The 13,421-nt window shown below is 35.5% G+C and overlaps 1 protein-coding gene across 1 annotated transcript; it reads left to right on the forward strand.

Annotated features, from left to right (window-relative positions):
- The first annotated feature begins 2,860 nt into the window (after positions 1–2,860).
- Positions 2,861–10,906, forward strand: LOC132559516 (palmitoyltransferase ZDHHC4-like). Its single transcript, XM_060224144.1, has 6 exons — positions 2,861–2,971; positions 3,593–3,760; positions 4,236–4,309; positions 4,893–5,197; positions 5,791–6,035; positions 9,371–10,906. Exons 2-6 carry the CDS (start codon positions 3,632–3,634, stop codon positions 9,704–9,706), a joined length of 1,089 nt encoding a protein of 362 aa, XP_060080127.1. The 5' UTR covers positions 2,861–2,971; positions 3,593–3,631; the 3' UTR covers positions 9,707–10,906.
- The last annotated feature ends 2,515 nt before the right edge of the window (positions 10,907–13,421 follow it).

Below are 13,421 nucleotides of genomic sequence, written 5' to 3' on the forward strand. Positions count from 1 at the left end.
ATAAATAAACCATCACATATAATTCATATCATGTCCAGTAATGTCCAAGACATTTTTCAATTTTTTAGAGAACTGCATTGTATCATACCAAATTTCTTTTAACAAGAGAACCAATGGACCTGTATCACTCGCTGATCTGCAGCTTTTATAGAAACAACATTATTTGAAAAAATTATTCTAGCAAGTTTTATGTTCAACCCAAACATCACACAATTTCTTTACATTACATGTATATATGTTGAATGTGAAATAACAAAATTCAGGGGCACTTATATATGAAAAAGAGGCTGTTGAAATATTTTAACATATTTGACATCTGTGGTCTTGAAAGTGGGTCAAGGTCATTCATATGAACAAACTTTGTAACCTAGCACCCTAAAAGCACAATATCAGGAACCAAAGTTTTTTGGTTATTGAGGAAAAACTGTTTAAGTGGAAAAATTGATGCCAGAGATCATTGAGTAAGAGCATCAAAGTGCTGTATTACCTTTCAAAAAAAAAAAATCAAATCAAAATCCTCTTTCACAAAAACACAACATTGTATCATGATTAAGTTTAAAGACTCTTTGTGCGGATCTCAAAACAAAAACTGTTTATGACAAGACGAGTGCTAGATGGATGGAGGGAAAATGACAGGTTTGATGGGCAAAAAAGATGATGTTTTTAATCTAATTTCATAAAAGAAATTAACAAAGAATGATCAAGGTGTATTGCACAAATAATTGGTTCAACATGTTGTAATAGACCATGGTGAAACAGGGAGTAATATGGTTGTGGTGGCACATATGTGAGATAATTAATATTACTCATAATTCTTTACAAACGTGATTATACAATAATTAAAGGCTTACAGTATTAGTCACATACTTACCTCCTATAACAATGAATAGTACATAATCTATAGTCTTCTTTAACGCTATTTTAAGTAAATCCAAAATATCAAGAATGATTCCACAAACAATAAATGACTAGAGAAAAACTTCGCAGAATCAGATATAGTTAAGACTGCAGTAGTTCTCAGCCAAGACTTTCCGTCATCTTATCAATAATTCAGACACACCAGCAAACAAATCAATGGATTGTATACTTGTGGCATCCAAGACTGTGAGCCACCTGTATCACATGTATATCACTGGCTACCCTATCAACCAATCAATAGACTTACACAGCCAAACTGTTACAGTTATTAACAGGTGAGAATTCCATGTCTACCATTATAAGATACATCTGTAAATTGCAGATTGTCAATAAAGAAATTCTGCTTGATTTCTTATAGCAGACTGCGGCTTGGTATTTTCACTATAGTTCTGGAGTTTATGGATGTTTATAGCTATCACAGGTCCTTGCTGAGTTAACAGGAGATCTCAAGTTTAGACGACCATGTCACCAAACCATCAACTTTCCATATGTACACATTATTTTTATCTATCAAGTGATGTTATTTATATACAAATCTTTTCTGACATTCAACTTATTTTTAATTATAAAATTGCTTTCAAATGAAAAAAAGGATAGACAAAAACATCAAGCACAAATTTAAAAAAAGAATTTTTTAAAATTTCGTCACTGACCGATTTCAAAAAACCATACTATATACCTACAGGTACTTACAAACAGGAACCCTAATAATCAATAAATTTTGTACATTATAAAGTAATTATCTGGTATCAGTGAACTTTCCAAATTTTATTGGAGATTTACAGTATTGGTAAATCTTGGCCAGATAACATGAATATCTTCTAGAGGAACACAGGCTAAAATATGTTCTAATGTAGAATGTCTAAATACAAGTAACAGTTGAATGTGACAAGATCCAACAAGTCTAGGGCATCATCAGAAACACACGGGACTCTGCTCTCTCACGGATTCAAATGACAGTCTTGTGCGTTTCCATTTATAAGGATGCAACGAAAATTGCCACTAGACTGAAAACTCGTTAATATCTGAACACCAAAAAGATGATGAAAAAGGTGCAGTTATACTTCTGCAAGCAGAAATATTACTCAATAAAAAACACATCTTTATGTCAAAATGAATTTTTTTAAAATTGTCAGTACAAACTGAGGGACAAGAGCAATGATGAACATATATGGTCAAATGTCTGGAGTTTTATCCAATTCCTCTAGGAATGAATCCATTGAGGATTTACTCAGAGTAGTAATGGCGACATTGACCCTAAGTAACTCAAAATCTGCTACTATGGTCCTTTATGTGAATGTGAAGTTTGCTTGAAATCCTTCAGGAATAAAGCCACCAAAGTGCTGGCAAGGACATTCTTACTAGTGTTACAATATAATGATGACCTTGCCCTCCCAAATTGAAATTCAGGCTTATCTGTGATATTATCGCCCTACTTTTATATGGAAGTGAAGTTTGATCAAAATCTCCCAGGGAATGAAGCTATTAGGTGTGCTTACAAGTTTTTTTTAAAAAAAAAAAAAAAGTAACAGAGACCTTGAACCCGACAATCGTGAAACTCAGACTTGTTCCAAAATTTATATAGTCATTCATTTATAAGTGTGTGAAGTTTTATAAAAGGAATTAAGCTAGAACGCTGGCAGGGATTTTTTTTTTGGTGGGGGGAGGGGGTTGAACCACACCTTCAACCTACAACTGGGCAGAGACGTATAATATGCGTTGCCAGCGAGACCAGTCGCAATAATATCAGATATATGTAGTATTATAATTACTCTGGTCGTGTCATAATGTTAATACAGACAATACAAGTTTTTGACGGACAATGGTACATTCATTTTCCCGCGCAGCTCCAACTTTGATTCAAAATCACGTAAGTGTTTGAAACCGGAAGTTGCGACTTGAAGGGTAAACAGAAAGTAGACAACACGTTACACAGTTATACACATTTATACAACTTGTATTATAGATGTAAATCACACAGGATATGTAGTTCTTATAACGAAGACTTCCAAACTTACTTGGATTGCAACGGATAACAATCAAGTTTATACGGGTTAGTACTATTATCTGTTGCACGTGTGTCCTATATTGACATTGTCAATGAAATGCAGTACTCTATGTTGTGGAAGAGTGCTGCTCGATATTTGTACTGTAACTACTATGAGCAGTCAGGTTGTTATTTCTAGGATATCTACAATGTATAAAATGTATTTTTGTCTGCTTTCATAACCAACTCATCTCTTTTTCTCACCACCTGGGCTTGTTAAGATCATTTGATTACTTGTTGACGGAGTATTGTTAAAACATTGGTATGCCCAGAGACGTCTCTGGTATGCCCAACGTCAGATTATATCATCAGGCTTCATTGTTCATTTTATTGCTGTAAGAAAATACTTATTTCAAGTATAAAATTGTAATTTGCTTTAACTGGCAAAACATTTTCAAATAATTTGAAATAACCATGCTGTATTCAGCATTAGACTTGAGTAATCCCAGGGTCAGGGTTCTACATGATAAACCCCATTAAGTTAATGTACAGTCTAAACCTAAAGACTCCATTTCAATTAAATTATTAAACAATTAACATTATTGGCTGTACACAAGTATACATACACATTTGTAGGGATACAGGAAAGAGTCAAAGTAAGAATGTCAATAGATTGTTTTCTTTCAGAAGTGACTGTAAGAAGGTTTTGACAGAGCATTTGTCATAATGGATTTCCTGGTGCTGACAGCTTTTTATGTGGCTGTGTTTGGTTTATGCACACTCTTGTATGTCTATGGAGATTCCCCAACATTAGCGAATGGCCCAGTTGGAAAACTACGCTCTATTTTAGTAGAGGTATATGTCTGACCTTACTTTGGTAATAAAATACTACAGTATGTTATTGATTATAGGAACATATATGTAATTATCTTCTTCAGAAAATAACTTTAAGGAGCTATGAGACTATGACACATATAATATTTAGATGTTTGTTTTGTTAATTCCTATATAATCATCAGTAAGTTCATATTGTACAAATGGATATGGGTATATGTAATGTTAATGTTCTGAGTATATCTTATCACTGCGAAAAATTGTATTAGGAGAAAATGGTGTCAGAACTTGACGATTTGAAGTTATTCACTCCATTCCAAGGTTTTATTATAATACATTGCAATAAACAGCCAAATATTTCTATATACATATTGTTAACAGTGCTTCTAATGATAATCAGTATAACTTAATGACTGGTTGTAGTATATATGGCATATGTCATTTTAATTGATTTATTTATTTGTCTGTGTACAATGAAATGCCTGTATACTTTCAGATTGTGACTCTTGTGATACCACAGCGATTTATTGATGCTGCTTATGATAAACTTTACAATGTTTTACATACTAGGTAAGTTTACATAGATTGTTGACAGCTGAATTATGAAATCTTTGTAGGTAAACATAGTAATAACTGAGTTTCAAATTCAAGGAACAAGTCCATTTCATTTTCTGATATTGAGTTGTAATAGTGTAGAAATGTTATTCATATTTAGTAAGACCGACTCCTACATTTGTACTTGGCACACCATGTAAACCCATATGTTCTCTATGGACTTCTGAGAAGTTACCCAACACATACCACTTATATCATTATAGAAGATAGAAGCAAATAAGACAGTCAAATACTTATTAACAAATATATAGATATAATGAACTCCTGTCCTGGTCATCAAATATGTTCTAGGAAAGAGTAATGAAAAACATGTTCTGCCCCTGATGGAACTATTTAATCTCTAGTCAGATACTCTGCCACTTGCCTGGTGGGAAATTCCTGACCTTTCAGGTTTGTTTGTAGGCTTTCTAGGTAAAATGATTTACCTTTGGTATTGTCTTTGATTATTACTTCAATTGATGGTATGCTGTTCAGATTTTAGACATTAATATGATTATAAACCTTTACCCTTTTACATAAGATTCTTTACCATTTTCAGGAACCAGGTCCTGCAGTTTATATTTGCTGTCATTGTGTTGTTGGGCCATGCAGTTTGGGTGAAAGATATGCTGCCAATCCTTTACCTGTCGGACCCACATGCCAACCATACTTTCATGCCCATGGTGGTCGTCTTTACTAACTTGTTCTTCTTCCATAAAAGTTGTTCTTCTGACCCAGGGGAGATCACTCAAGCAAACCAGAGGTTTTATTCCCAGGTATACAAATTTGACATGAGATTATATTTACCTAGCAGGATCTGCTCAACATGTGATCTTCAAAAGCCAGCAAGGTCAAAACACTGCAGTAAGTACAAGTTCAGTACCAGATTTCGAGTCTGAAAGTTTGTTCATGCAACTTATATTTGAAACAATACACCAGAGACTAATTTATCCCCATCCATATTATCACTACTGTTTTCTTAAGGATTACTAATGACTTGGTTTCTATTTCATATTAAACCATCATAACATGAAAGAGTGAAGTGTACTCTAGGTTTTTTTTTTTTTTTTGTACTGGAGCTCCATAACATAATTTGTGTTAATATCAACAATTTAATACATAGTATGTTCTGGAAAAGTGATTTTTTAACAAATTATTTCCTGTTCTTATGCATAGAAATTCTTATTTTGAATTACCTTTTAGAATAAATGGTTGTCATGTCTAACTGGTTTTTGTCTACAGCTTTATTAGTTGGTCCTAATCAGTTCCTTTGGAATGGAAACTTGTTGAAAGGACTAAACTTAAATCTGTTTTTCCCTGTCTTTGTTATAATGTATCATCTATAATTGCCAGCCTATGTTTTGTTTGGTTCACAAGTTTATAACAGGCTGAAATTTTATAGATCTCTTGCTCTACTACCTGTCTTGTAATAATAAGAATTTTATCTGCTTTGCTAGGTATTTGTAACCGCTGTGTACATCGTTTCGATCACCATTGTGTCTGGACCAACAGTGATGTAGGAGGTCTTAACCATCGCTACTTTTTGTTGTTCCTCCTGACTTTGCTTGGAATGGCAATGGAAGGAGTGGCTGTCGGAGGGTGGAGCCTCTGGCTTTACACACAGAACACTAGACTCCTGGAGGCCCGTGTCCTATTGGATGATGGAGAAACAGTGCCTGTTAATATTTCTGTTGTTATTCAGGTAAAAACATAATCTTAATAATAATGTGTTATCATATTGCTTAAGATTTTGTCTAACCATGCACCTACTCCTACAGTACCCAGACTTGTGTAAGGAATGACTGTTGATTTTTTGTTTTGTTTCAGCACCTGTTCCTACAGAACCCAGACTTGTGTAAGGAATGACTGTTGATTTTGTGTTTTGTTTCAGCCCCTGTTCCTGCAGTACCCAGACTTGTGTAAGGAATGACTGTTGATTCTGTGTTTTGTTTCAGCCCCTGTTCCTACAGTACCCAGACTTGTGTAAGGAATGATTGTTGATTCTGTGTTTTGTTTCAGCCCCTGTTCCTACAGTACCCAGACTTGAGTAAGGAATGACTGTTGATTTTGTGTTTTGTTTCAGCCCCTGTTCCTACAGAACCCAGACTTGTGTAAGGAATGACTGTTGATTTTGTGTTTTGTTTCAGCCCCTGTTCCTGCAGTACCCGGACTTGTGTAAGGAATGATTGTTGATTTTGTGTTTTGTTTCAGCACCTGTTCCTACAGTACCCGGACTTGTGTAAGGAATGACTGTTGATTTTGTGTTTTGTTTCAGCACTAGTTCCTACAGTACCCAGACTTGTGTAAGGAATGACTGTTGATTCTGTGTTTTGTTTCAGCACCTGTTCCTACACTACCCAGACTTGTGTAAGGAATGATTGTTGATTCTGTGTTTTGTTTCAGCCCCTGTTCCTACAGTACCCAGACTTGTGTAAGGAATGATTGTTGATTTTGTGTTTTGTTTCAGCCCCTGTTCCTACAGTACCCAGACTTGTGTAAGGAATGACTGTTGATTTTGTGTTTTGTTTCAGCCCCTGTTCCTACAGTACCCAGACTTGTGTAAGGAATGACTGTTGATTTTGTGTTTTGTTTCAGCCCCTGTTCCTGCAGTACCCAGACTTGAGTAAGGAATGACTGTTGATTTTTTGTTTTGTTTCAGCCCCTGTTCCTACAGTACCCAGACTTGTGTAAGGAATGATTGTTGATTCTGTGTTTTGTTTCAGCACTAGTTCCTACAGTACCCAGACTTGTGTAAGGAATGACTGTTGATTTTGTGTTTTGTTTCAGCCCCTGTTCCTGCAGTACCCGGACTTGTGTAAGGAATGACTGTTGATTTTGTGTTTTGTTTCAGCACTAGTTCCTACAGTACCCAGACTTGTGTAAGGAATGACTGTTGATTTTGTGTTTTGTTTCAGCACTAGTTCCTACCCAGACTTGTGTAAGGAATGATTGTTGATTTTGTGTTTTGTTTCAGCCCCTGTTCCTACAGTACCCAGACTTGTGTAAGGAATGATTGTTGATTTTGTGTTTTGTTTCAGCCCCTGTTCCTACAGTACCCAGACTTGTGTAAGGGATGACTGTTGATTTTGTGTTTTGTTTGTTCCTACCCAGACAGTGACGCAGTACCCAGACTTGTGTAAGGAATGACTGTTGATTTTGTGTTTTGTTTCAGCACTAGTTCCTACAGTACCCAGACTTGTGTAAGGAATGATTGTTGATTTTGTGTTTTGTTTCAGCCCCTGTTCCTACAGTACCCAGACTTGTGTAAGGAATGACTGTTGATTTTGTGTTTTGTTTCAGCCCCTGTTCCTACAGTACCCAGACTTGTGTAAGGAATGACTGTTGATTTTGTGTTTTGTTTCAGCCCCTGTTCCTACAGTACCCACACTTGTGTAAGGAATGACTGTTGATTTTGTGTTTTGTTTCAGTACCCAGACTTGTGTAAGAATGACTGTTGATTTTGTGTTTTGTTTTGTTACCCAGACTTGTGTAAGGAATGATTGTTGATTCTGTGTTTTGTTTCAGCACTAGTTCCTACAGTACCCAGACTTGTGTAAGGAATGACTGTTGATTTTGTGTTTTGTTTCAGCACTAGTTCCTACAGTACCCAGACTTGTGTAAGGAATGACTGTTGATTTTGTGTTTTGTTTCAGCACTAGTTCCTACAGTACCCAGACTTGTGTAAGGAATGACTGTTGATTTTGTGTTTTGTTTCAGCCCCTGTTCCTACAGTACCCAGACTTGTGTAAGGAATGACTGTTGATTTTGTGTTTTGTTTCAGCCCCTGTTCCTACAGTACCCAGACTTGTGTAAGGAATGACTGTTGATTTTGTGTTTTGTTTCAGCCCCTGTTCCTGCAGTACCCAGACTTGTGTAAGGAATGACTGTTGATTTTGTGTTTTGTTTCAGCCCCTGTTCCTGCAGTATTGTTGATTTTGTGTTTTGTTTCAGCCCCTGTTCCTGCCCAGACTTGTGTAAGGAATGACTTGTGTAAGGAATGACTGTTGATTTTGTGTTTTGTTTCAGCCCCTGTTCCTGCAGTTACCCGGACTTGTGTAAGGAATGACTGTTGATTTTGTGTTTTGTTTCAGCCCCTGTTCCTGCAGTTACCCGGACTTGTGTAAGGAATGACTGTTGATTTTGTGTTTTGTTTCAGCCCCTGTTCCTGCAGTACCCGGACTTGTGTAAGGAATGACTGTTGATTCTGTGTTTTGTTTGAGCACTAGTTCCTACAGTACCCAGACTTGTGTAAGGAATGATTGTTGATTTTGTGTTTTGTTTGAGCACTAGTTCCTACAGTACCCAGACTTGTGTAAGGAATGACTGTTGATTTTGTGTTTTGTTTCAGCCCCTGTTCCTGCAGTACCCGGACTTGTGTAAGGAATGACTGTTGATTTTGTGTTTTGTTTCAGCCCCTGTTCCTACAGTACCCAGACTTGTGTAAGGAATGACTGTTGATTTTGTGTTTTGTTTCAGCCCCTGTTCCTGCAGTACCCGGACTTGTGTAAGGAATGACTGTTGATTTTTGTTTTGTTTTGTTTCAGTAGACTTGTGTAAGGAATGACTGTTGATTTTGTGTTTTGTTTCAGCACTAGTTCCTACAGTACCCGGACTTGTGTAAGGAATGACTGTTGATTTGGTGTTTTGTTTCAGCCCCTGTTCCTACAGTACCCAGACTTGTGTAAGGAATGATTGTTGATTCTGTGTTTTGTTTCAGCACCTGTTCCTACAGTACCCAGACTTGTGTAAGGAATGACTGTTGATTTTGTGTTTTGTTTCAGCACCAGTTCCTAGAGTACCCAGACTTGTGTAAGGAATGATTGTTGATTCTGTGTTTTGTTTCAGCACCTGTTCCTACAGTACCCAGACTTGTGTAAGGAATGATTGTTGATTCTGTGTTTTGTTTCAGCCCCTGTTCCTACAGTACCCAGACTTGTGTAAGGAATGATTGTTGATTCTGTGTTTTGTTTCAGCACCTGTTCCTACAGTACCCAGACTTGTGTAAGGAATGATTGTTGATTCTGTGTTTTGTTTCAGCACCTGTTCCTACAGTACCCTCGTTTGGTGTTCCTGGTTGTTGCCTTAGTCGTTCTCATTCCTATGATTGGAACCTTTGCTGTTTATCATACATACCTTGTTTTAACCAATCAAACAACAAATGAAAGATACAAAACTCCAGCTGTGGAATACTTACAAGATGACCAATACATTTCTAATCAAAATGATAAAATTTCCAATGAAAAATTAAACAGAAAACACAAAAAGAAATATGCCACCAGTTGCATCAATGACAGACCTTACCATAGAGGTTTTCTCAGGAATATTCAGGAAGTATTCTTTTTAGATAATTTGAAAATATCCAAACGAAAATGAGTCATTTTGAGAACATTTAATGATATTGATTTATATGAAATTTATACTAAATATAAACAAGTTTATGTTGCTGTTATGTATGAAGTACATTGTCTTCTTATTTTATAATGTCGACCTTTGACTCGGGACATATTTCTTCTTGTCAGATCAGTGTACAGAAGACATTTATTTGGTTATTGACACGAACAAATCTAAATCCATTTTTTAAACCTATTGCCATTATTTTGTTGTGTTGTTACTGTGGTTTGATGTGAGCAGAAAGCATGAGAGAACAAAAAATGTTTAGTGTGAAATACTGCAAAGCAGATACATGTTACCTCCCCTTACCTACTATTTGTGTAGCACAAAATATCATATATATTCAAAGGTTACCCACATGATCTGTACTACTTTTCTTCCTGTTAAAAATAAGAACTTGTGTTGTGAAAATCTTTTGAATGCATGATTGTTATGTGAAACTCTGTTGGCTACATGACTCTTTTTTTACTGGTAACATAATCCATGTGTGGGCTGTGCCTTCAAATGTTATTTCATCTAGTATGAAAATTATAATATGAAAGCGTTGAATGTGGGACGACACATCTTATTCGTTTGCTTTTTTATGTCTGATTTAAATATGAGGTTTGACATTTTTACAGATATATTTACAAGAGAGCTTATTGTGTTTGGTGTAAGGTTAGAGTCTGGCTGTGCGTTATCAGATATCAATCCAGTATGTCTAGACAGTGTAATACTGCAGTGTCTGTAAGATTCTGTTGCCTTTTTGTAGGATTTTCAGTTTGATTATATGATTTGTTTATGTCTTTGTATATGTTTCTATTTAGTTGTATGATTTGTGTCTGTGTGATTTGTCTTCGTTTTCTGATCATGTGAATTGTCTGATTGTAGGATATAATGATAATGTAAGACATATTTGTTACAAGACCTGTACGCTCTAATCGTTGAAAAATATTCTTTGCTTAACTATAAGATTAACTTATACACATTTCTGATTTTAAGACATGTGTGTGACTTAGATATATTTTGAGACTTTTGTAGACACTTCATCAAATTAAAGTCATGTATTATGTCAAAGATGCTCCACCTGAAAACTGGAGCAAAATTTCTTCTTCAACATTCCAGTTTTACAACAAACTGATTTGCCAGTATATTTATGGATTTTTTTTTTTTTAAAAAGAATAAAAATTATTTTTGTGAATATTTATACTTGTTTGTATTATTTTAGTTGAACGAAACAAGGAAATATTTTGTAAGTCCAATAGTAATGAATTAAGACTGAACAGGATATCAGTGTAACATATAAAGTTGAGCTAAATCTTTTATCAGATGATCTTAAGTGCATTCAACAGATGGTCAGCAAAGCAAACAATATCGCTGATGGACCTCTGTTGAAAAAGGTGTGCAAAGCATTTGCTGCCAACAAGTCTTAAAAAATTGAGAAAAAGATGTAGAGTGAAATAAACAATTTCTGCTAAACAGTGAGGAAACGATTCAACAAAATATGAAATGGAAAATTGAAACAAACAAAAATTGAGAGGAAGGAGAAGAGAAAAAAAAGTAATCGGAAGGATATTCAAAATGTCTATAGAGCAGAAAAATTGTACACCTTTCTATGTCGACAAAAGCCAATGGGTTGGATACTGACTACTATATATACATTGAAAATTGACAGAATTCAAAGGGTATACTGTGATGCGGGTTTAATTTTAAATCATTGTAACTGGATGTGGAAAGGTCTATAACTTTACTTTTTATGTAGTTTCCTAGGTAGTTGTATTATATCATGGGGCATGTTTGAATTCCAAAGGTGTAAGATTTAAAGTCCATAAGACAATGTAATACCAATGTAAGTCCTATCTAGGGAGATTAAAATCAGTCCCAATAATTACTGCAGCATTTTTTTTTTATTTTTTATTTTTTTTATCATAGTGACTCTTCTGACAAAAATATGAAGGATTTTAAACTTTATACTTTTTGTAAATTATCCTTTATAACTAAGGTCTAGCCAAGTTCCTGTACCTATAATATCATGTCTGATTTTATTTCATTTATTATGCTATTTTAAATGAGTTAAGAACTTGGCTCGCGAAGATTTGGAAGGTCTGGAGAGAAGCTGGTTGAAAGCCTTGTACAAGGATATGTCAACTAACCTAGTATTCATTGGTTCGTGATAAGCTCCCATTTTGGCTAAGGAAACCGTGACCGATAAAACTTGTTGACTCATTGGCATATTTCCAAGACATCGCAAATTACACTTTACAAAGTGACGTCATCAATCAAAAGTGTTTCCGTCAACGAAGCTACTTCACATGGCAGTTTAGGAGGACGGAAGTACGGTATCCATTATTGGAATTCGGAATCTTCACCACAATTGCAACCGCGCAAAATTAATCGTATATGTTTCTTTCATCAGTTAAGTATTGTACGTGACAAAAATGCAAATCCTGCAACATACAAGAACCACGACTGTTCTGTCACGTAACAAAAATATTCTGCTAGAGTTTAGAACCCCTAATTTGTGAAAACTGCTAATAGGGTTGAATAGATGTTAGTGAACCAAATGGACGGCCAATGCAACGTGTCTTCGTCCAGCAGTAAATCGTGGGGAAGATCAATGTCTACATGTATCTGTACTGTCTGAAAGAAAATTACCACTTATAACCCTACACGTAAGCACATCGTTTGAGACACCTTGGCATTACTGCACCACACGTGGATTTTGTTCTAGTTACGGATGCATTTAAAACTAACGTTATTGCTCTAGCCATTCATCAGAGGAGCAAACGAGGCGTACTGTAGCCAGACAGCGGCATTTCAATAAATCTACTTGTTCACTGCCCTTCTCTGTTGATCATGTTGAACTACCTTGTGACCAAACTTTTCAATTGTAAATAAACGACATAACAACTGAACCTGGATGACAAAAGACAAAATGAATGACCAAACATATCGTGAAATCCTGTTCATTGACTGGAATGTGAATTTCAAGAACTTCCCTGGAAATCTTTGCCAAGGAGTGGTTGAAATGAGACCATACTGCGTTTTGATTCGCTTTCAGAGTGGTTGAATACAGTTGGTCTATCATTCTTAAAACCATTAGCAGCGTGAAATCTAAACTGAAAACCTTATATTAATTCCACACATCACGATTTACCTGACTGATATGTTACCTGTAGTGTGGTTATAGATAAGGCATGCAATACCCTGATCATTGTTTTGCAGAAATTATTACATTTCCTGCACACGAAAACAGCCGTGCTTTCTCTTTAACGAAAGAGACCCTCCCTACACAGTCATAATTAAGGTTTTCCAAATAATAAAGATGATAAATTCACTCTTCGGTATTACAATGACCTCCCTCAGTTATATCGAATTCCTAAACTCCACAAGAATCCTTATAAACTGCGTTTATGTATTGCTGGCTCGTTTAGCTGTTCAACCAAACCTTATCTTCTTACTACCATTCCAAGTAGTATCATTATGGTAACGGTCTTACTGTAACAACAGGAATTAATGGAATTTATTCTTAAAGAACTCCAAAGAGTTTTTGACCAATTTTGAACATCTTTTTATAAAACATTTCTATTCTTATATTCTATAAGTACTTTTGATTTTTCCTCTCTGTACATAATCTGTATCTCTGTAAAAAAAATGTTAAAGTTTAGGAATAGAATGTTGGAATTTATGGTTGACGTTTACATTCGCGGACCAGTTG

This window comes from Ylistrum balloti, unplaced genomic scaffold (genome assembly GCF_031769215.1).
Source record: "Ylistrum balloti isolate Yb309-2 unplaced genomic scaffold, AGI_CSIRO_Ybal_v1 Utg370928, whole genome shotgun sequence".
Lineage (NCBI taxonomy): Eukaryota > Metazoa > Mollusca > Bivalvia > Pectinida > Pectinidae > Ylistrum > Ylistrum balloti.